This window comes from Eurypyga helias, unplaced genomic scaffold (assembly GCF_000690775.1).
Source record: "Eurypyga helias isolate BGI_N326 unplaced genomic scaffold, ASM69077v1 scaffold29083, whole genome shotgun sequence".
Taxonomy (NCBI): domain Eukaryota; kingdom Metazoa; phylum Chordata; class Aves; order Eurypygiformes; family Eurypygidae; genus Eurypyga; species Eurypyga helias.
In genome coordinates, this window is record NW_010241036.1 from 36,968 (window position 1) to 60,517 (window position 23,550).

A 23,550-nucleotide genomic window follows, 5' to 3' on the forward strand; every position below is an offset into this window, starting at 1 on the left:
TGCCCTTGAGGAGCTGCATTTCTGTACCTTCACCTGTTGCCAAAACGGCTGCTGAAGCTGACCAGTTCTTCCTAGTGGGAGTCATCCTAAAAACCAGTAGCCCTTGGGAGTTGGTTGCTGACATCTGCCCGTGATGTCAGTAGCAAAACTTGGTTGGTGGTTTTTTTTTTTTTTCTGAGAAAAATAATCCTCTGATTTGGAAAAGATTGTCCAAATAAACTTAATACGAATTTTTAACTACACATCAGAGACAGAAATCAGCCTCTTGTATCTCCCGTGGCAGCTCCCCAGCCACAACTGCAGACCTTGGGCAAGCAGGAGCCGGCCCATCCCTCACTGACAAACACGAGACATCAGAGCCACAGCCTGGCACCGTTCCCTCTCCTAACACGAGAGCCTCTCAAAAATCCTGATGTTTTAATAGCAGTTCATGAAGGGCTGTTTTTATTTGCCTCCCTGCTCTTTGTACCTTTTAGATCCATGTTGCAATCTGAAGGACTAGAAGTATACTGAAAACCAAAAACATTAGGGGTCAGTAGTTTTGTGAAGCTGCCAAAGAACATGAGGCTTGTGAAAAAACGGCAAGAACTAGGAGTGCTGTGCCCTCCGTTACCATCAGTGAGGTGGGGGTGGAGACAGGAGACAACAAAAGTCAAGTTTCCTTTTCCTGTCGCGGGCTCTCCCTCATCCGTCATACATACCCACCTCCGCCTGGGAATGGCCACAGTCAGGGTGTCTGTCCAAAGGACATAGAGTATCTCGGTGTACAAAAGCAGTGAGTAGTGAAGCAAAGAGCAGAGAACTCCCTGCGGGACCTGTCTCGGGGCTGCCCGTGCTGCCCTGCGCTGGGGTGAGCCCTGGGTTTCTCAGGGCTGCCGTTGAGTGCAACCAGGCAAACACCAGTTTCCTTCTGACCTATTTCTATACTAAACTTCCCTTAGATAATGACACAGCCAACTGATGGATCAGGACTAGACAATCTAATGCTAATTACTAAAACTGCAGGAGGTTAATTAGTTTTACGGAATACTTACTCAAATCATGGCAAATGGTCTAATCCCCAAATCCAAAGCTATGTGCGTGTTTACCTGCCTGGAGAATCTCTGCATCTTATGACACTGAAACTGGTTGCATTTGAGGCGCAGATCTAACTGCAGATTTATTTTTTTCTCCAGTGCTTTATGGCACAGGCCCAGACCCTGGAATGAGGTCTGGCTCCCTTCAGTCTGCAGGTTACAGACAGCAGTCAACTGCACTGACAGTCCAACAGAGAGGGAACAGAGCAGTGGTAAGCAAAGTGACTGTGTTGGCACAAGAAAAGAGGGGAAAAAGTGACCAGGAATATATTTAGGCTATAAATTAGAATACCTTTAGTGACTCATGTCATCGCAATTTATTAAAGGATTACTGCCCCCAGCTGCCAAATCACATGTTAAAGTCACTGCTCTCCATTTCACTTTAAATTAAAATGCTGGGCAGGCACAGTGACATCCAAGAAGTTCACTTATGTGACCTCAGAGAGGTCGATAGCTGGACTCTGGTAAATAGCCTGTTTTAATTTCCAGAGCTTATCTGGAGACATCCTTACAAGGCTGCTAATCGCTACAGCCATGAGGTTCTGACAAATAAAGCAGCCTAGCAATCTTTAAGACAAAACTCAAGACATTTATGAAAAGAATTATAGGACCTAGTGCTTGTGATGTTGCCCTGGTGATTCCTCTGGTCCTATCTGGATAGATTTCATAAATCCCAAAAGGCAAATGAGTCAGGTAGACGGTGTGTTTCTTGTACACATGCAGTAACATACTGCTTTTGTACCAAACAGCACAGTGCTATTCCATGGGAAGATGATGTCTACAAGCAGTCACTTAAGAAAATCTTACCTATATAATGTTAAACCACCTTGAAGTGGATTAATAAAAAATCATCAACTTGCAATGCGGATGACTTTTTTAGAATTTTGTTTAACTTAACTGTTCAACTGAAACCTTTCTTAGGCAAACACCCATTTTAGGGAACAATTTCAAGGACATGAATGAGATTATTTTATTCTTCTTTCTTAGAAAGCCGTTTCCACAAAGCAGTGCTTTGATTGGTTGGACCTATGTTATCACTGTAGGCAGATTTTGTACATACACAAACTTGCCATGATCACCAATTCACTTCTTTCTGGGTCCTTCTTCATGTCACCAAACTTCTAGCTGTCTCTAAATATATCCAGGAAGTGCGTATGTAGGAAGGATTTACAGAACTGGCAATACAATCCTATCTGAGTCTGTCCTGGAGATTCACTTCATAACTGACAGAGGTTAGCGGGAAGATCAAATACCATTAACCTGCAGCTATTCAAAGTCACCTATGGCTGTATATAGAACTACCTTACTCCATACTATTTACCTTGCTATCTTTACTACTTAGCATGAAAAGTTATAACATAAGTAAACCTCAGGTCATAAAGCTTGAAAGAATCTTTCATGGACACAACGACCCGTAAATCATCAGCATCTTTGCCAGTGGGCATTGGCATGAAGATTTGGCCAGAGAGATTGAGGCATTACCAGTACCTCTTCTTCCATTACTGATCATGTCACATGTTGAAGGGATTTAGCAGAGAGCACCTGCCCCAGTATACAGAGTTTGCCCCATCCTTCCTAGAGTTACAGAAGAGCTGAATATACAGGCTGAATATAAAGGCTTTGTACAAACAGCTTGTGTAACAGATGTCAATGGTACATTCTTCTTAGGCAAAAATAAAAGCAGCCAGTAAGAAGCAACTTTTAGGTCCTATTGTTTTTATTGAAGTGGACTGAGAAAACTTTGGTTTTCTGGAGAAAAAAGCAATTACTCAGGAATTTAATATTTTTTAGGGGGAAGCACAGAACCTTGGTTAAAGCAAATATGCAATACTACAGTTTATTCACCTGCAACAACGTTAGCTTAAAGATGCCCTTACAGAAGAAGTGCCCCATAGCAGCAAAGCCTCTAAGATGTCCCTGCTCATTCCCACCTCTGAACTGGAATTTGTTATCCCCTCAATTGTGCTGACACTGCTGTTTGCAGAACATGCTATAAAACAGATCACTGGGATAATCTCAGTTAAAAATGAAAACACTACCACTTCTCTCTGGAGGGGTATTTTTAACCTGCAACCCCAGAAGCAGTTGTATCAGCAAACAGGAGAGAGCAGACACTGCAATGTGAGGAGAGCTAACAAGCAGTTTGGGAATGGGGGGAGAAAGAGTTAAGCAGCAACCTCTCACCCAGGCTTCATTGCCAAAAACCATCTCATGCAACCAGACACCCATCTCCTCCTGGCTCACACTTAGCGATTTTTCAGATGAATGTGAAATACCAAAAAGCCACATTCAGCACTTTCTGTGCCTTGCATTAAGCAAATAGGTGAGGAGTGTCTGCACACAAAAACATACGCACAGAGTGAAATTAAGGGCCATTTTCTAATGCCTCCCCCTTTTTTATTTTTTTAAGTCCAATGTATTTTTGTATAAAAAGCAACAAATTCTAAAAATATTACCTTTAGAAACCCAAAAGCTCCTTTCTCAAGTCCAAGGAACAGCTGCAATTTAAGTTTTCCACACTGACATTTACGTCTAATGAAATTTTGAGTTCTTTAAAGATCAGAAATACATTTCACTTATCTTCTGTAGGTAGGTGGTTGGCACAGAAAACCTAAAATGCTCCCACAAGATACCATCAGTACGTCGACAGGCTCTGCAGCCTCTCTTCCCAACCTTCTGAGGGGTTTGGTGGCAGGTGCCCAACACCAGCTCTGGTGCAGCCATAAGCTGGGACCAGGCTGCTGGAGAAGATCTGTTTGAGACAGACCTGGGAAATGCCTTGGCAGGGACTCGGGGACGGTGCTAATGCTTAGCCTCTCACCCCGGTCATGTCTGAGCTGTGCTATGGGTACCCCTGTGCCCACCCTCGCACCTCACTGCTCCTGCCCTGCTGCCCCAGCTGCTGGGCTCAGCCTCAGCCTGGTCGCATGAGTATGGACCCTGGGGGGAACCAGGGCTCTGGCTGACCCAGGATCCCTGTGGCTGCCTGCTCGACTCACCCGGCACACGGACAGAGTGGGATGGCACCCTGTGGGGAAGCACTGCCACCCATGGCTCCCGGCTTGTTTTCCCTCACCCAGAAGCCCATCTCTGTTACTCCCGGACAGTGTCTTGTGCTGCGCTGCCCAATGACACTTATCAAAGATGACTTCCCACCAGACCGAGATTTTATAAAAATTCAGTGTTTTGCACGTTGTCAGACAGAATCCATAAGGCAGCTAATACGCTAGTGCACTGCACAAGACAAAGCACAGAGTTTCACGGAGTACAGCAATTTCCGGAAGCGCCTGATGGTGTATGTTCTACAGAACAGGACACTGGCTACCAACCTTCACTGTGAGTGAAAGAAATAACTGTTGTTTCACAGCACATTTGGTTAAGGATGCTCTCTGCTGTAGGTGATGCTGTCAGGAGAGCTGTGGTTACCCCCTTTGCATTCCATCATCTATTTTTCATTTTCTATTTTCCAGAAAGGCATCTGCCACAGGTGGGTGAAAATGATCTTGAGTCAGTATCTCCTCCAAAATACTGTGCTCCCACATCAGAACAAAGCTCAGAACTTCATCCAGGGTAGCATTCGCTGTATTCCCAGCTGGGATGTGATGAAAGATCTGTGGCCACCTGGCACCAAGGAGACAGTGATCTTCTTCAGATCACTTCTTCGGAAGATTTCCATCAGGATTGCAGGCTAACAAGGTAAGGACAACTCCTCTGCTGTGGCTGTGCTCTGTGTTGGCTCAGGATGGAGCAGGTAACACCAGGCGGAGATGCTTCCTTCTGACAATGGATTTGAGAGATGCTGAGATCTCTCTGTATCGAAGCCCATACAGAAAAGGGAACAAAGCTTTAGGCAGAATCATCAGGACATTGCAGACTGTCAGGGAAATCCAGATTCCTGTCTGCTCTCTGATGACAAAGTTAATGCACAAGAATGATTCTACAAAAAGGACCAAGAGTGGAAAGAAGTAAAAAAACAACACAGTGTTGTGCATTAAGAAGGTTACACTGGCTCTGGAGCAGATGTTCTCCCATATACCCGATTGCTTGGTTTTAAAATACAGAACAGCATAGCAACAAAATATTAGAGACAGGCAGAGAAAGATAACTGTGGTTGAAAGCCAGAAACAGAGTTTCACAGCATCAGTCCCATTCAGAGTTAATATTAGTGTTACTGGAACCGAGCACATTTCCAGGACACAGGGCATAAAGCTGTGAGTGCTCGATAGCACCAAGAAGAAAATCCCAGGGAAAGCCCCAGAACACATCCACAGTAATACAATGATTTTTTTAGTTCGTGAAGGCGGCAAAATAGCAACGTAGCGCAAAGGAAACAAAATGGCTATGTATGTGTCCAAGACTATCGCAGCAGCTGTGAACAATCCTCCACAGTAAGCCACTGCCAGCAAAAATAACAGGAGGATACAAGCTTCCTCTGGGAGATGTACATGTGCTGCATTGAGAGCAGCTGACAGGGTGTAGAACAACAGGTAGATCAGGTCAGAAAACAGAGCATTTCCCAGCAGCATGTACCTTGTTTCCTTACGGATGTTAAACCTAGAGAAGATCACAAACAGGATGGTAGGAATGATGAGGGCACCTGCCACAAGGCAGACAACTGGAGGGATTAAAAACATCTTCATGTTTGTGCTTGGTGGGTTGAGAGCCCATTCCTCCAGCAAAGAAGCATCATCCAAATCTGAGGAACTGTTGAACTCTGTCTCCCTGCGGTGGTATGCAGTCACATTCGCCCTCTTTACTAAAGCACAGCCAGAGAAGTCCATTTCCTTAGGGTTTTGGGATGGTTGTCTCACTTGGAGAAAGCAAGATCTTCTACACTGAGTCCTTAGAAAGGCAAATGAGGCAGAGGATGCAAAAAGCCCATGGAAGCGAAGTGATTTCCGTCGCCAGTTCTACCAGCTCTTCTCAAGGACAGAAAGTTGAAACTTGGAAGTTAATTCTGTGGTGCCAAAAGATGTTTTTGCCTAAAGGGGATATTTTCTTTTCTTGCTGCAAAATCTAATGTTTAGAAAAGAGAATGAATATTTATGTGCTTTAAAAAAGTCTAAATCCTTCAGCTAGCTCTTTGATCAGAAATGAAGGGGCCGAACATTTTCAGTAATTTCAGTTTGTTCTCATCACATTAACCTTCCAGCGAAGCAGATGAAATATTAGCTTGATTAAACAAATATACGATGTACAGAACAACGTTCCACATGTACTGATACAGGAGAGTCATAAATGAGATTGGGTGGTGTTTTGTACCAATTCGTATGCAACAACACGATTGATTTGAAGCGATCAATAAAAATGGCTCTCAATCCTGTCGTAAAATCATATTGCAGTGACTCCAGTGAATGGAATTATCATATTCATAGCTGACAAACATTTTTGCTTCAGTGAATCAAATCATGTCATTTATAGAGGATAAGACTTCCCCTGCTTTTTTAAATGCATGAAACACAAATACTGAATCCTTATCTATTGCAGACTTAGTGCATCTATTGCTGCACAAAGCAGCAGCACGCAGCTGCTACAACAACACGTCACCTCACTGGTTACACAGGGCATAAGTAGCAAAGACGAGATCTGCAGAACATGAAGCTTTGTCAACTCCCAGCTCTAGCTGCTCTTTTCACCAGTGGTGCAGGGGTATCCTAGAGCTTTTTAAGTAATGGTGAGCATGATTACTCCCAGTATTTGAAAAACAGTGTGTTCACAAGACAAAGGACTCATAAAATAGTTAAAATAACTCGTCAGTGAAATCTGCTGGCTGCTCAGCTGTTCTGAAGTTATATTATTTATTTAGGTGCCTAGACCCAAAAATGTCTCAGTTCAGACAACCTTTTTGGCTGTCCTGGCAAGTCTATCAGGACCTCCCATGCTCACCTGCATGGTCCAATCTTTAACTATCGTTTCAAGTATGACCTTCCTTCTCCTGTCAAGCAATATGGATTCTACTGCCGCTGCAAGAGCAGAGGGAACGTGGCCCCTTGTTTAACATGCCATTATTGTGTTCATTATTTCCCCCACGCTACCAGCACATATCAATGCAGTGTGCTTCCATCCGTGGGAGACAGCGCATAGTCTCACCTTGCAGAAAGTCGTGCTGTGCCATGGACATACTGTCACAGGGCATGCCAAGTAACAAAGCAGCAGCTTATGAAACTCAGCATCAGTCATCAAATCTTGTGCACATTTCATTTCCTTACACACTGATAGCTGGCGGCCGTGGAACTGTGTGCTAAGACAGTTTGACAGGCTGCACCATATGGAACAAAGGGATAGGAGGAAAAAACAATGATCATTTTAAGCACAGCATTTCAGTTGCTATGGTGCCTGGGTAGGCAAAACAGAACGTGCTTATTTTTTGCTCACTCAATCCTGCCATCCACTGAAAAGTGGGTGCACAATATTGATGCGATTACATTTGGCTTCAGGATCATGCCCTGCATCTATCAATGAGTCACAACACAGTTCCCACCTTAAGTAGACAGTAGCACTCAAACACCCAAACTGTTGAATTATATTATTGTTTTTGCAATAATAATGGAAGGGCAGCAATGAAAACTCAAGGGTGTGCAAATCACCTCCATCTATAATTCCAGACCTTGTTAAGGTTCGTAGTGGTTCCTGCCAACGATGTCCTATTAATGGGCAGATTCTCTCATTTCCATGCAAAATCATGACTCTATTTTCCACCATCTGGTTAGAATTAAATGTGAACAAACAAAAGAGTTCATTGTCATCTCAGCTGCACACTTTTGGCTGATAGAAAAAGAAATGGAAATATACAGTGATCTGCTGGCATTTACCTGAGTGTCTAAGGCAGCCAAGTGTTTCACAGGGTGATGTTATACAGCACTGTAGTTCTGGAAATACATATCTCAATATATTGTTCCTTATATATAGCTGTTCAGTTAAGAGATAGTTCTTATTTTTTCAGTCTAATTATTTTTCTCTGGATCCCTGAAAACAACATCCTTGTCACTATTCCTTCATCTTGGATAAATGATCTAGTTATCATGAGCTAGAAGCCCCAGCTACATCTGGGAGGGTAATAAACACCAACATCCTCACTATGGAGAAGTACAAAGCAAAAGTGGTACCTCTAACAACCTTCCACTGAACCACCTTTTAAAAATCCACTTCTACGGCCATGAAAGTGTAAATGTGATTAACGTAACATAAATAATGTGAAACGTAAGCAAAGGTATGAACTTTCTAGTTATTTCACAGTAGCAGACTGCAGGTTCACTCTCAGCTGACGTCCTCATGACAAATGCAAAGTAGCTCCTGACTCCCTCATTTAGCCCCCATGCAGAGTACTGCAGAGCCCCTGAGACGTCACAAGTTCACAGCTTTGCTTATCCTGTGCTCACCTACTCATCTGCTGCAGCCTACAGATGGCAGAGTAAGGCCCACGGCAGGAGTTTGTTCAGCTTTAATGGTGCTACAGTAAAAGTCTGAGGAACGCAGGCGGGCTTCAGTTTTACGAAAATGGAAAACAGAAAATAACTGGAAGACAGATTCAACCCCACCAGACCTGGGCAATCCAGCCAAAGCCATTCCCCTCAAGACGTCCCCAGGGGCTTATAACTCTTCAGTATAGTTCTGCTAGATGAAAATATTTGCAGTGTTGGTGTTTTGGCACACTGACATACCCACAGAATTGGTGGCTCTAGACAACATCTGATTGTTGCCTCCTTTCATTTTCTTGATCTTAGGGGGCATTTCCACATGTGGATCATTTGCAAGGGCTGGCAGCTCTGAAGACCCCTCCTGAGGATACTGAACTTAGACAGCTCCTTGCCATTGCATCTCAGTGTTCAATATTTTGCGGTGCCAACCTGAATGATTCTCCTGCAATTTCCTGTAAACCTGACCTTAATGCTCCACTTATTGATTTTTTTAAATGCTCTCTGGTAAATTCATGTTAGGTGGATGCACTTTTTACATATCTTGCTGATTCGGACCTACAGTATTAGCAGCCCCTCTTCTGGCTCTCACTCTGGCTCAATACAGTCTGTATTGATTCTCAAACTGAATCACACACTGTTAACTGCATTACTCATTTCTGTTTCAACTAACTTCCCCTGAAAGCTTAGTTATCTTATCTGTTGAGTTTGGGAGCTCTAGGAAAGCATGCATGCAGCCATACTGAACACTGTAAATCCAGCAGACTGTACTACATTCTATTCTGTCACTGACTATGAACACATATCGTCAAATGAACAGAAAAGGTCAGAAATATTACCGTGTTACAATAGTTGGTATGGGCTTAACATAGGGAAACTTCCTATTTCACAAGGAGTTTAGCCAACAAGCGCACTTCTGCCATGCCAGGGAAGAACCATACAAGAAAGGGAAGCTGACCAGAATAAGGCTAAGATTTCCTCAAGCCCTTCATCCCAAGAGATTGTGTTAGAAGGGAATACCCAGACGAAGTGTGTGACTACATTGCATGCTCACATCCACCTCTGAGTTTCCCTGGGTGCCATCACGTCACTGTCTCAGTATGAGCATGGAGCCTTTGGCGTGGCTGCCTGTTCCAGCATCACTCACCAGGTCCTAGCCTAGAAAATGATACTGTGCTTTGGGTCTGCCCCAGAGACTGATCTGCCTGGCCAGGAGCCCAGGGAGAGCAGTGCAGAAAGGTTCCCTCAGAGTCCACCACAGCTCCTTGAACAGAAGTGTTTTGGATGAGACAGATGGGTCTAAAAAAAATCAGCATTTTCACTGGAATGTTGCTTCATGGGGATATTGCCAGCAATGTTTAGCAACAGAGCCTTGAGCTCAGGAACCTTCCTTTGCTATTGCAGTTTCTTCAGCTTCCTTCCAAGAATACTCCCTTCCAGGCTTATCTAGGTCCAGAAGGCATCTCACTTGGTGGTGAAACTCTCCCAGCCATGAATAGCCCATGAGCAGGTCAGCTCCTCCCAGCAGGGCAGAGAACCAGCCGTAATTATTTCCTGCCTGTGTCTGTATTCTCACTCTGGGGAAATGAGCTGCTGTCAGTGAAAAGGCAAGTAATCAGAGTAGTTTAACTGTACAATTCTTCTGGTTGAGCTTTCCCTTTTTTCTTTTCTTTTAAATAGAAAGTCAATTAAAATGCAACTTTTTTCTAAACCTTTAGGGTTCCCTCTAAACTCTTCTGCAATTCTCTTCAGGGTCAGGACCCGCAGGGGAGAGGTACAGCTTGACTGTCCTAGACTTACTGTCCAAGTATCCATGCCTCAGCTGTCTCAGACACTTGGCTCCAGAGCTATTGTTCAGAGCCTCGCTTGTTATTTGCTGTGCATAAGAGATAGATGCATTGCTGTTGTTACTGTACAAAGTTCACACATCAGGCATAGCAATTACTGAAGTTAAGGAAATAAAGAAATGGGTGTGAAAAATAAGGTTAGATTACAATGACTTTAAAAGTTAAATGAAGCCTGAAACAAAAGAAAATGGGGATTCGCAGGTTGGAGGACATTATGATGAGGGTACCAAACAAAAGAGGGGACACAGAGAAAGAGAGGTGAGGATTCAGCATTAAACCCCTGAATGGCTTTTTCTATTTCCAAAGACCATCAGGCCATAGTGATCACAAAGCCAAGGCAAGTTTTATACCAAATCTGCCTTGCAGGTGCAGTATTGAGAATTAAGCTGGATGTCAGAAGAACAGAGTTTTGGAATACTTGACTAATATTTCAACAAAAGTTTAGAAGAATACCACAACCTGAGAAAAAATGTTCCTGTAAGTCCCAGCCACCACCTACTTCCCTGAAGGTCTCTGCTTGGCCCTGACTGCTGTGAGCTGCAGTGAGCAGAACTCACCCATTTTCATTTCCAGAACCTGGCAAAGCAAAGCAAGACAGGTTTTCCTCCTCTGCCACCATGCTCCTTTCGTGCTGAAAGGGCCTACATGATTTGTCCACTAACATGTTTTTGTGGGACAAGCTGCAGATACGACCAGGGATTTATAGCAAACAATTGCTGGTTTACATGGTCATTTATGGACAGATTCACGGACGCTGTCCTAGGCTGTTTCTTAGATTTAATGAACTCTCTAACCTACCTACTTTTCAGAACAATGTATTTATGAAACAGCAAAACCAACCTACTTTCAAGGCCTATTTTTAAAATACCATCTTTCTTTCCTAAACCAGTTTAATTTGTAAGGAGAAACCTTTCTAAAATTCCAAACACTATACAACATTGGCATTAGCAGGTTACCTGCAGAAATCTAAGGCCTTTAGATAAAGGATTATAACATATCATTCTTATCTGAGGATTTAGCAGCTATCAGAAGAGATTAAACCCACATTCAATATCACACAGAGTCATGAGCAGAACTATAAGTACACGTCTGAATTTGTGGCTCCTCAACTCCTTCTTTAAGTCAGGGACAAAGCTCCTTCTCCTGAAAAAAATTCTCAAATAGGGGAGCTACATACATCCACCAACCTCCTGAGAGCATCCTTCCATCTAAGTTGTTTGTCTTTCTGGTTGTGGCTGGCACAGAAAATCTTAACGTCTCTGTTCTGTCTCACCAGCAATGACCTCCAACATTGCCTAGAAAGGACTGCTGCAGGCAGGCAAAAGCAGAAGTTATCTGGCTATGTCCCTGTCTTAACATGCCTGTCTCAGGTAAAACATCAGGCAGTACAGGAGAGGTTTAGCATGGTATTTCCTTGAAGGATGATTTGATGAGAAGGGAGACAGATGGCTGGAGAGCATAAAGTGCAAGATAAAATGAAATACCAGAGGAGAGATGGGAGGAAAAAAGGGTAGAAGAGACAGGTTGGCATATAGAGGCAGACAGGCAAGGGCTTTAATGGTGATGCAGCAGACGGGAGGAGCCCAGCCACAGCTGTACCCTGTCACAGCTCCTGCCTGGCAGCTGGGAAGCATTTGCCTGCTCCGTACAAGCTGGGGGGGCAAAGACAATATAGGAGTCAAGAGGGAAGGAAACAACACACTAGAAGTGGAGTAGAAACAGAAAAGGGAGGAAAAACACAGTGTGAAAGAAAATACATGTTATCTCTTCCTATTCATGGCTTTTGATGACAGACTGTGAATGAATGCGTACAATCTGTACGTGGCACAGACTAGCGCACAGCACCATCCTGGGGAGGAAGGAGCCTCGCTGCGGTACAATTTGTACGTGGCACAGACTAGCACACAGCACAGCACCGTCCTGGGGAGGAAGGAGCCTCGCTGCCAAAGTTAAGATGTGCCTCCCCAGTTCCCTGTACCTGGGAATGGCAGTGGTTCCCGGGTGGCACAGACACTGAAGCAACATTGATTCTCTGAGATACTTCTGCCCACAGGGAGACGCTGAGATGTGCCTTCCCAGTTCCCTGTGCTGTACCTGGGAATAGCAGTGGTTCCCAGGTGGCACAGACACTGAAGCAACATTGATTCTCTGAGATACTTCTGCCCACAGGGAGACGCTGACCTTATCTCACACTGATGAAGCAGGTGCCAGGCACAGTCGCCATATGGCAGAGAGATTAACTGCCAGCATGTGCTGTGCAAGAGTCACAATCTCCTATTAGCCGAGTGGGGAATATGCTGTCGGTCACATACACAGTGCCATTCACAAGCTTGGTTGTCCCTTCCCAGCAGCTCCTTTGTTGCTTATCCAGCACAGGTGCTTAAAAATTAGATTTTCTCCCCATGAAGCCTCGCTCTGCCTTGTCCTCGTAACAGTGGCTTTGTACTGCTCCCCCGCATCTCCATAGCAATACCCTCTCCTCTCACCCTGGAAATTCAGACTTATGGCAGGAAAACAACCTGAGGGAGGGAGGGAGAAGGAACACAAATGCTTCAAACTTGTAAAGAAAAGAGATATTTTTTAGGCAAAACTACCAGCGTTTGGGTTATGTAAGCCCACATCGGTCTCGCTCTCCTGGTGACCTCTACAGGTACAAGTCAGAGGGCACATCACCCCCTGATATGCCCAAGAACTTCTCATCAAACTGGCAGTTACAGCCCACAATAGGGAGAGATTGAGGCACACAGAGAACGATGCTGAAAGCAGCCAACAAGCTGAGACCTTTACTAAACATAGTCAATTTTATTTCTAGTTTAATTAGTTGTTTCTCTGTTCTCCAGTCCAAGTTCCAGCTCGCTTAAGGATGTGCATGAAGAGCTCCAGAGAAGATTCAGACCCATCTTTTCCTTTGTTATTGTCCTCAGCAGCACCTAGAGGCAACAAAGGTTCTGTGAACAAAGGTACAATGGTATCTGGTGAAGAACTGAGGCCAGATGCATTTTCAGCAATTGAACACAAAATATACTGAAAAGCAGTGGCAGAGCCAGAAATGAGAATTTCATCTCCCATGTCTTGGTTCCGAGCCAGCATATCACACTCCCTTTTCAGTCTCTCTGTGCTTGCATAAGCGTTGCTGCCTACTGGCGTGGTAGCCAGCTCCAAACTGCCTCCAGGTAGCTGAGGTATAGTTCAGCTAGCCACAGGCAAATGCCTGTCCTGTAAGAAGAATTCATTGTATTTACAGCTACCAGGGCCAACTAGAAAACAAACAATTCTTCTAACCCATTCTCAGCATTTTTTTCAGGAATTTCTAGGTCTTTTTAATTGGGCGGCCTTTTCCTCCCATGAAGCAGCAGTTTCTTGATCCAAGGAAAACATGTCAGTGTCAGCCCAACACAATGGATAGCAACTAAGAGGAACAAGGAGATGCACAAAACTGCTATAGATCACAAAAGCTGCAAGACAACATATACAAGAGGAAAACTTAAATGAATTAGCAACCCTTTTAAATGAGCCTTTTTAACAATCTGTGAGTTGAACCAGATCAGAACTGCATGGGTCTCTCAGCAATGCCCTAAGGCAGTTCAGGGGCACACAGCCCTGTGCAACTTCCATTCCTGGAATGTTTTGGTGGTCACCCCCACACTAGCTGCCCCATGACTCCTTCCCCTTTCAAACACTTGGCTTCCCTGGGAAGCCCACAATATTGTTTTGGTTTTGGATCTTGCCTGAGCTGTATTCAAACCAGTGCTGTTCCACCAGTGCCAGCAGCAGCTCTAACACGGCAGCTGGGGAATGATGTGTGCCGTCCCCGGGACACCACCTCAACCTCTGCCACTTGTGTCTCTTCGTTTCCTGCCAAGTATCCTGCCAATTTCTTCTGCATCAATTTCTGAGCTGGGACTGTTTTCTCTCCTGCCTGCTATTGGAGATTGAAGCGACAGTGAAATTGAGATGTGCAATGCCACTTTTCATGCCCAGCTATCCACCCTGAAACGTCTCCTACACTATCTATTTGTGAACCACTTCAGCTCCTCTCAACATCCTCTGTGAGGCAGTTTCTGATATGCACCACTGAGCCCCACTTCTAGTCAAAGCACACACGTATCTAAGGCTGTTTGTGCTGTTGGCAGCCTGAAAAGCTGAGGAGTCAGCCTTAGGGGAAGCCCCTCTGCCCAGATAGCCTCAAATCTGCACCCCCAGTAGCACAGGCTTTTCACATAAACCAAATGTTCTTGACCTCCTGCTGCCTGCCACGCGGTCTACATTCGGCTTCACAGCAAGTGTCTTACCTTGACACGTTGCTAAAAACAGTACAGAAGCATGACCTCAGCCCTGAAGTGAGAGAAACAGCATGTAAGGTCAGACCAGAGGAAGGCAAGAACCCCTGAGGCTGCACCTCAAGCTTGTTTACTGGCAAGATTCCCAGGCTCACCCTTCCTGTTCCCAAAATAGAGGGAACAGGATTAACCATCAATAAACACCAGACTTTTCCCCTTACCAAGCGAAGCTTTTCAACCTATTGGAGAACAGCTTGCAGTGGGTTAACTCCCTTTTTGTCAGACTCAGGACAGGGTCTCTGGAGCCTCACAGGATGTCAGCAGGGACACAGAATTGGAGAAAGGGTATTTGTTTTTGTAAATGAACTGGAGGAGGGACAGCTCCTCCTACCCACCCTTCATGCTGTCTTTTCTGGTAATAGCATGCTACAAATGACCAGCTTCTCTTATCATTTCTGCATAATCAGGACTGATTTCCAGCAAGAGGCCCAACAAAAGCAGCTCTGAACTACTAAGTAACTTACTGTTTAGGTTTTCAGTTAATACAGTAGCCCTAGGAACAAGCAGCCTGTGTTCTTTGTTTAGGCACAAGAAGATCTCTAACTGACAGAGAGCCAAACAGGAGTTAGGCAGCATCTAGTTTGCTGAAGAGTGGGAAGAAACACGTTCCTACACTCATGCACCTTATTTATTTTTCTAAGGACTCCTTGTAGTATGGAAATTTTTCTCCATTTTCACCTGCTCTGGAATTTCCTTCTTCTGTCTCCAGACAATCCCTTTCCTTTTCTCAAGGAAATATCACACCTGCCCTGAGCTTTTACTTGGTTGGGTGTTTTTTTGTGGTGCGGTGGGGTGGAGGAAAAGGCTGTTCTGTACAACCCTGCCCTAGAAGCTGATCAGCCCAGGCCTCCTGCATCTCCACAGAGTCCCAATGAAGACAGCAACAGAAGCAATAAGCTTACGTATCATGCCTCTGATTCCATGCAGGAACTAAGCCCAGTATGAGGATGTGCACAGGAAGAGAGATGTTGGCCATTTAATTCAGTGTGCTCGGGGCTCCTAGGCCAAACAGACACCTCCAGCTGATCTACCTCTGTTTCTGCACTGTGATCTTTTGTGGGGAGTGGACATGAGGGCATTATGGCTGCTGCGAGCAGCTCAGAAAAGGCACTATCGCCTCATCCCATGCTACCTGCGTTTACTCCCTCTCCAGGCCAGAGGGGACAGGTTCTTGCAACCAGATCCCAGCAGAGTTGCAACTAGCACCTCCAAGACTCGCTTGGCATGCCGAGGTGCACTTTGAACCACATCTGCCTTGTAACACTGAAAAGGATGGGCCACCCTGGCTTGGGCAGTTTGGGTCAGGATAATCTTTTGCTAAACAAATCTGGCCTGGGCTTGGCTCTACTACAGTATGAGCATATTTATATTTATGATGATCTATGACTGTATGGGCATTCTTTTTCCCAAACTCTACTCCATAATTACAAAAAAGTTGGGTTAACCCTAAAGCTTGCCTTTTCCTTCACAAATTCACACTAGTAGTGACCTTAAAAGTTGTTTTATCTGCAATCCACATGCCCACATCTATTCTCAGCTTGATTCCAGCCCTGAGGTTGTCCAGACTGTCCCTTTGTCCTTTTAAGACCTCTGCACTAACTACACTAATCCTCAGTAAGCAATCAAATTTCCCCATCTGTGCTTTTACTATTTCCCTTGGCACCATGGTAAGACTTCTCTATTTTAATTAACTCAAGCTGGATGCCTTGCCAAGACTTAGCTGCTCTGATTTCTCATTATGTTATCATAATACCATTTAGCAACACCACCCTTCTCAGCAGGGAAAACTGATTCCAGCCCCTTGAAGGCAGCACAGTGAAACAAAGAGAACTCACCAAGGCTCATAGCAATATTCAGTCACATTCTTGTTAACCTGCTGCATTTCCTAGCCATTGAATGCACCAGCTTTTGCCTACTCACAAAAGCACACTTTAAGAGACTTCTTCCTGTTCTGTTTTTGATGGTCATGATGACTTAATTTCAACTTCTTAAACTCTCTGTGCATTGCTTGATGAATGCCCCCCTATAAGTACCTTATTATTGACAGTTTTAATTTACTTATTACCAGCATCAATTGTTAGTACCCCACACCATCGTTTGTCCTTTTCCTGCCAAGCAACTCATTACTCCAAATTATCCTGAGCCTGTTTCATATTTTTCAGCAGTTTAAGACCTGAAGTCCATGGGACACTTCACAAAATGAGATGGAAGATGTTTGCTTTTGTTTCAGTACAGACATTTCCAAACCGGCTTAGCTAGGATGTCATTATTAGCAGCAGTAACTGAGAGGATAGCAATAGCACCCAGCTTTGTACTGCACTGAGGCAGGACACACGATTCTTAGATCCCATCCTTTTATTGTATTCTAACCCATAAACCTAGTCCCCAGACCCCTTCCTTACCCCCACCCAAATACACCCAGTCTCAACACCACCTTACCCTCAGTCCCAGTCTCCTCCTCAGGCCTGTTGCCATCACTTAAATTGTTGTGTGGTTCCTGCAGGTGCTCTGAGTTGCCATTTGTGCACAAAGCATCAGGTTAGCACCACGTGTTTCACATTAACTCCTGGCCAGCTGCTTGGTGAAACTCCCTTTGTAAGCACCTGCACACCAGCAGAATCAGGCACGTCTACCATCAGGCTCACTGACAAAGCTCTGGAGGGTTAAGTACCACTAATGGCATGTGAGTTGTCCTCTGGGAATAACTAGCACAGGAAAGGGCTGTGTGTGAAAGGAGTTCACCTACATGGAGCTCATGGCAGGAAGATGAGACTTGAGTCAAGCATCTAGCAATTTCACACTAGGTGGCATCAGTACAATGCTAGTAGCTCTAGAAGGTGTAATTTGGACAAACAGCACTGACCTGCAGGAACAAATACAAGGAAGTATTCTCTGCCACACTCCACGGAAGACACCTCCAAAAACGACCTCCTCTTGGCTTGTCATAGGCAAAATAATCAGAAGGGATCTTTCTCAAAATTCCCTGACCAGAGCCAAAGCTGAGGTTGATTAATGCAATTCTTTACATGCTAAGAGAGTAATGTCAGTTTACATTCTATGAAAGTTTAGTTCTGTGGGGTTTTCCCCCCTTAGGAAACCCTGCCAGATGTAAAAGCTTAAGCAGAGCAGGTGCCACAAGAGAAATTACAAGGCTGTAGTATCATTGCTTTCTCTTTTGTTCATGAACATGCCTGACAATCTCTCAACCTTGAGTCCCAGATCCCAGTTTGTTATATGTGGTTAAAAAGAACATTTAACAGCCACTTACATAGCTCCCACACACAAGAAGGCAGGATTTTAAGCGTACACATTCAGAGTACAGGTCGACAGTAAAAAAAGACAATGTATTTTAAGGTAGGTATTGGGTTGCAGGAATAGGGCTGCCCTGTTTCAGGATTGGAGAGGACTTGAGTTTGGTCTGCGTGAATCATGGGATAGAAAGATAGCTGACAAAGCTTAGTGAAATTCCAAGCCAAGAAATTGTTTCCATGTAAACACAAGAACATATTCAATGTTTGATGTAGAGGGCCATCTAGTGGGAAGTCTCCTTGTGTGCAACAACAGCCCAAATACAGGTAGTATTTTACAACAGCCTGAACAAAGGCATCTTTGCCTGTTAATATCTCAGAACTGCATTTCACGAGCTTTTCCTTCCAGACGGGAGGCTTCCCTGCTGAGACACTACAGTCTCCGCAGGAGAGCCTTTGGAACAATAAATCAAGCCTGTCTGGCTGCAGGACCCTCTGTGACAAAGTGTGCATTGCCTAAAATTAATTTCCTTTGACTAATGACTTCAGGGAGTTTTCCTCAAAAAAAGGAAACAATAATACAGAAAAGGAAACAATAATACAAAAAACCCCGAAACAACCCACAAAACCCCCCAGAACCCCAGTTTCAGGTTTGTTCTCATTAAAACAAGTTCAAAAAGGGCTCCAAGACACTCTCAGGCAGCATCCCGTGATGGTGCAGAAAGGTACATATGTAACACTGTATCCCTGGTATTTGACTGAATTAATCAGATAGCTGTGCTGGCTGATACTAAGTATTTGTTTACAGAAACATCAAATGTTCTGAGCAAGATTCTCTCGTCAAATGGCTGTGATAACCCAGAAAATACTGGAGTCACCTCAGAGATGTTCAGACTAATTCACCCAGCTAGTCATCTGGGCAGTGAGGAGGGTGAGAAGTGGGTTTTATAGCAGTTGTAGGGTTACCTATGAATCCCATTATGAATCTGGAAACCAACTAGGATTTCCAAAACCATGGAAAATCTCTCATATTCACATTTTCACTGTTTTCTCATATCTTATTTACTACTGCATTAAAGCTTGTAAACAATTGCTGCTTAACAGAGGGGTGTCGTGTCCCCCCTGCCCCCACTGTTTTACATATAAATAGTTCAGGCACTGTAACAAAGCCTACTATTCTGGGATCTTGTAATCTGTTGCTGCTTTTGGTATCTAAGATGTTTACCTGCCTGCAATGCTGCTTTTTTTGATTTCTAATAGAAGGGGATGTTCTTTTCCAGCCTTTTTTCCCCAATGGAGGTACACGCATGGTCCCTCTCTGCTAGCTTGCTGCCTGGTTTCATGGAAAAGGCAATGTTTTCTAAGAGCGCTCTCACTAGATCAACTTAGGATAAAACTGGCTAATAGGTGTAAAAGTTATTCAAAGACAGGGACAAGTAGGCACGTGCAAACAATCTGGAAACTGAGCTAAAAAGAAGTTAGAATATAGTTATAAATTTTCCTGTTAAAATGCTTTCAGAGTGCGCAATCCATTACTTCATTCCAAGAAAGCTGACTTTGGATATTTATTTCTTCTTTATTATGAAGCAAATCAAAACACAGTTCTATTAAATACATTAAATAAGAACATGCAGTGTTTGAGAGTGTAGTTTGGACTGTTCTCTAACCAACCAGCATCTCTCTCATAAGCAAAATACTTAATATATTAATACACAGCTCTGGATGGGGGTGCTGGACCGCAGACAATAACCTATTGCTGGAGTGCTAAAACACAGTGTCATTACGCCTGTACGCTTTTCCTTCTCCTCACAGCAAGCGCTGATGATTGCTGTAGTCTGACAGGTGTATCATCTCCATGGAAGGCTTTTGTCCACCTAGAAACAGCCAAAGATGAGAACCCCCAAATAAAACACACACTGCTGGTCCACTTATCCCACACCCTTGAACAATGAGGGATGTAGCAGGCGAGCACCTTAATAATCAGAAATACTATTTCTCCCCTCAATGCCACGATCAGAAGCACTTGTGGGAAGAGGACCACAGCAGTAAGAGCTAGCCTCCTCCCTCACTCATGTTTCTCTGCATATTACCTGGGTTCTTCCACTACCTAGGCATTGCAGCACCTTGCTATTTTAGGTAATTTCTAATTACTGGAGCAATGATTCGCAATGTGGAGCAGACTAACTTGGGCCTGATCTGTGCTGGCATTAGGGAGAATATCTATATCAGGAAAGAGCCAAAGGCAGAGAAATCTTCCTCCTCCAGCTCCAACCAGCAGTACTGGGCTGATCTGCTGGGTGTCCAGCACAGACCCCCTGCCCTACACAGTGTGAGGAGATGCAGCCACATTTCTTACACCGAAAACTTCAGGCTACTGCAACAAATGAGGAAATCAAGGTCCTCATCCCTCTGTCATTCTCATACCATTTCTGTGACAACACATGTACCTATGTGTGAATCCAGACTTCATTTCTGACTGGGCAACTCATTTAATGAGCTGAGGAAGACATTAACTCATCTTGTGGCTGGCTTCTGCCCATTCTGGGATACCAGTCTGTCAGTTCTGAATGATCAGGCTCTTTGAAACACTGGCAAGCTCCAAATTACTAACTGTGTAGCTATGACCATCCAGACTACATAGCTATGACCATGCAGCCAGCATCACTCCCCACTTCATACTCTTTCATACACCTTCTACTTAAGATCTGTGAGCCCATCAGTCTCCTGCCACTTTTTCTATTCCACAGTAAAATCCCAACAAATAATGAGCTTGGAAGCACCTTAACGTGTCAGATTTTCAAGAAGAATTAGACACCCTTCAAGGTGTTTCAAACCAGGTTCCTAAAAACAGAGGTGGTAAAAACCAGTAGTCCTTTCTGAAGCGCAGGGTGTAGCAGCGTGCTGGCAGGGCAAGAAACTGCCATCTCTCTATTAAGGCTGAAGAATAATTCCTGAATCTCTTTTCCCAAATGAAGATGCCCTGTTTCACAGGCTTACCACCCCTCTCAACACACAGCAACAAAGAACGAGCATCCACCCCACCCATAACACGGTGACACTTGCACGGCGCCACCTGAGCTCGGCTCCCAGCTTTCCATCCTCAAACTCACTCTTCGTGTCCCCCAGCCACCACACTACCCTGGCTTGCACTGGAACTCAGCTACTGGTTGGAAATGGCTACCACACATTTGTAAGAGACACATGTAACAGTTCAAGGTGCTCAAGCACTGCCTCAGCATATCAGCTGGCTGAGAACCATTAATAACCCCTCTGTGCAAAATCAAACAGCTGGCGGAGACTGTTTTGTTGCAGAGCTATGGTAACAGCCAGAGCCATGCAAGGATAAAGCTCAAAGAATAGTGCTCAGCATATCACCTTGCTATGAAGAGCCTGCCAGCTAGAAGACACATAAAACACCATATTTTAAAACCTGCTGCTAATTAGGGTAGCTGCAAACCAAATGATGACCTTGGCATTGTCAATACTCATGATACATTAATGGAGCACTTTGTCAGAGTCCAAGTTCTTTCAGTTTTACTGCTTTATTTACTGTAACAGCAAAAAAATATTAGTGGTTGTATTTCACTACCATAAAAGCCTTGCTTGTAATGCCATACTCATACCACAAACATCATTTAACGACTTCAGGGAAGATGATCAGAGGTTTCACCTTCCAGCTGTGATGGCAGTTAAGGCAGCAGCAGGCAGTAAACTACTGGGGTTAGCCACTACCACCTAGCACCCAGGAGGCAGAACAAGAGGAACAAACACCACCAAACATTATCTCTAGGTCTACTAGCAAACTGCATTTAAAAAAAATGTGTGGTTTTTTTCTCCTCTAAGATGTACAACTTGTCGCTTTAAAATGAAATCTGTCTGTGACATTGCCACTACCAACATAAATCCAACACACAGATTTGTTTCCAAAATGCATGTACCACTGAGTAAATCAACCATAAACATTTCTAACTGCGTTGTTACCAACTGCACTGCGGGTGATTTCAAAGGCTCCATTTTATCATCCATCTTCCAAATGTTCTTTGGTTTGCCTGTATTTAAATACTGACTGGTAGACAAGTGGGATTTTATGGCCAGCAAGGAGCTACTTGTTGCAGTTAGAAAACTGGCTGTAATGCTTTTTTTCCTCGAGTTCCCACCAACTACACCCTCAGTCAAGAGGTTTCCTCCCTCAGAACTGGATTTGTGATTTGGTTCATGGCCCCCATACCACCCATGAGGAATCCTTTGTAAGATCCTGTGACAAGTGTATCTTCTCCAGTGAGACCAAGCCAGTGTCCCTGTGCAGCACACAACTTATTTTTTCCTACAACCAGTGAAAGGCAGAAGTGGGAGCAGCAGTTCATGCTGCTCACAGCTCAGCATCCTGTCTGTGCATGTAGATCTGAGCCTGCATGCTATTTTGATGACCCTCACTAACTTTATCTAATTACTTACTTCTCCCTTACCAAGGTCTTTTTAGTTTTAGCTCTCCATTGATCCCAGATTTAGCAGTTGAAAGACTATCCTATTACAGCCACTGTAACAGTTTCCCTCTCAATTATGGTCTGTCTGTTATTTGAAGCTGTGTATCTATGGCTACTTACACCTATATCTCTTTTTTTAGTTTCCTGACTAAGCCTTTAACAGAGCCTTCAGAGCACTTAATTGTATGTATTCAGGCAGAGAGCAACATAAAATTAAGCAGGGAAATCAAGTCATACAAAACAGTCATTAAAAATTTCCTATATCTTTCCCTCAAGTCATCACAATAGCATCTTCCTCAGCAGAAGCTGAGAAAATTTTGCTTATAGGTTGCACTGGGATGTCTGTGGAATAGCTTCCCATGCTTTATGCTGACCCATGCATTATGTTGAATGATTATTTTGTCTTTGAGGCAGGGAGCATCTGTCAACGACAGCAGCAGTTCAATAAACTGGAGGTATTCTTGCCTCATCTGGACAAATGTCTAAGATGCACAGGCACATCTGGAATGAAAAAACTTCTTAAAGCTTGCCTTGTGTTTAAACATTTCTGTAGTCAGGTCCCAGAGGTGCCATCTCCCTACCAGGTGTTGTCTCTGGTCTCTAGAGCCTTGGAGTTCTCCATGATTTGGGGAAACAATTCTTCTGGAGTAAGTCTTCATAGCATTTAATGCAGCTCATTTTCCCCACAGTGATTTTATATGTAAGCATTTAGTACCTGAGAGCTTTTTGTTTAAAGCAGAAAGCTAAAGGGCTGTCACTGTTCCAACATGAGCAGCTGGAGAAACGCCCTCACTATTTTCTTTTCTCAAAATCCCTTTTCATTCTCCTCTGAGGCAACTAGCAGTTCACAATCAGCCATCCATAGTCCCCGGAACAGCAGTACTGAAAACGTGATCAGTCCCATCCCGGGGGCTCTTGGCAGCCCTTCTTGCCCTCAGAGGAATCAGTATTGCACTCCGAGGGCTGGCTGGCTGGCTGGCAGGACAACCAGGCTTTTTATTACCAGTCCTGAAAGGGGCTCTTTCTCACAAGCCTACCTGTTCCACCTCATCCCCTTGGCAGCAAATATGGCAACAACAGTCCCTCACAGGGAAGACAGGTGGGAGATGGTGAGGTGGAATACTGTCGTGGTTTAACTCC

At 44.2% G+C, this 23,550-nt stretch overlaps 1 protein-coding gene across 1 annotated transcript; it reads right to left on the reverse strand.

Moving 5' to 3' along the window:
• Nucleotides 1-4,813: 4,813 nt before the first annotated feature.
• On the reverse strand, nt 4,814-5,857 carry GPR148 (G protein-coupled receptor 148). Its single transcript, XM_010148632.1, has one exon. The coding sequence runs from the start codon at nt 5,855-5,857 to the stop codon at nt 4,814-4,816; it is 1,044 nt and encodes a 347-aa protein (XP_010146934.1).
• Nucleotides 5,858-23,550: the final 17,693 nt, after the last annotated feature.

Coding starts and splice junctions, on each gene's coding strand:
- GPR148 (XM_010148632.1), bottom strand. CDS start 5,857: ATGGACTTCTCTGGCTGTGCTTTAGTAAAGAGGGCGAATGTGACTGCA.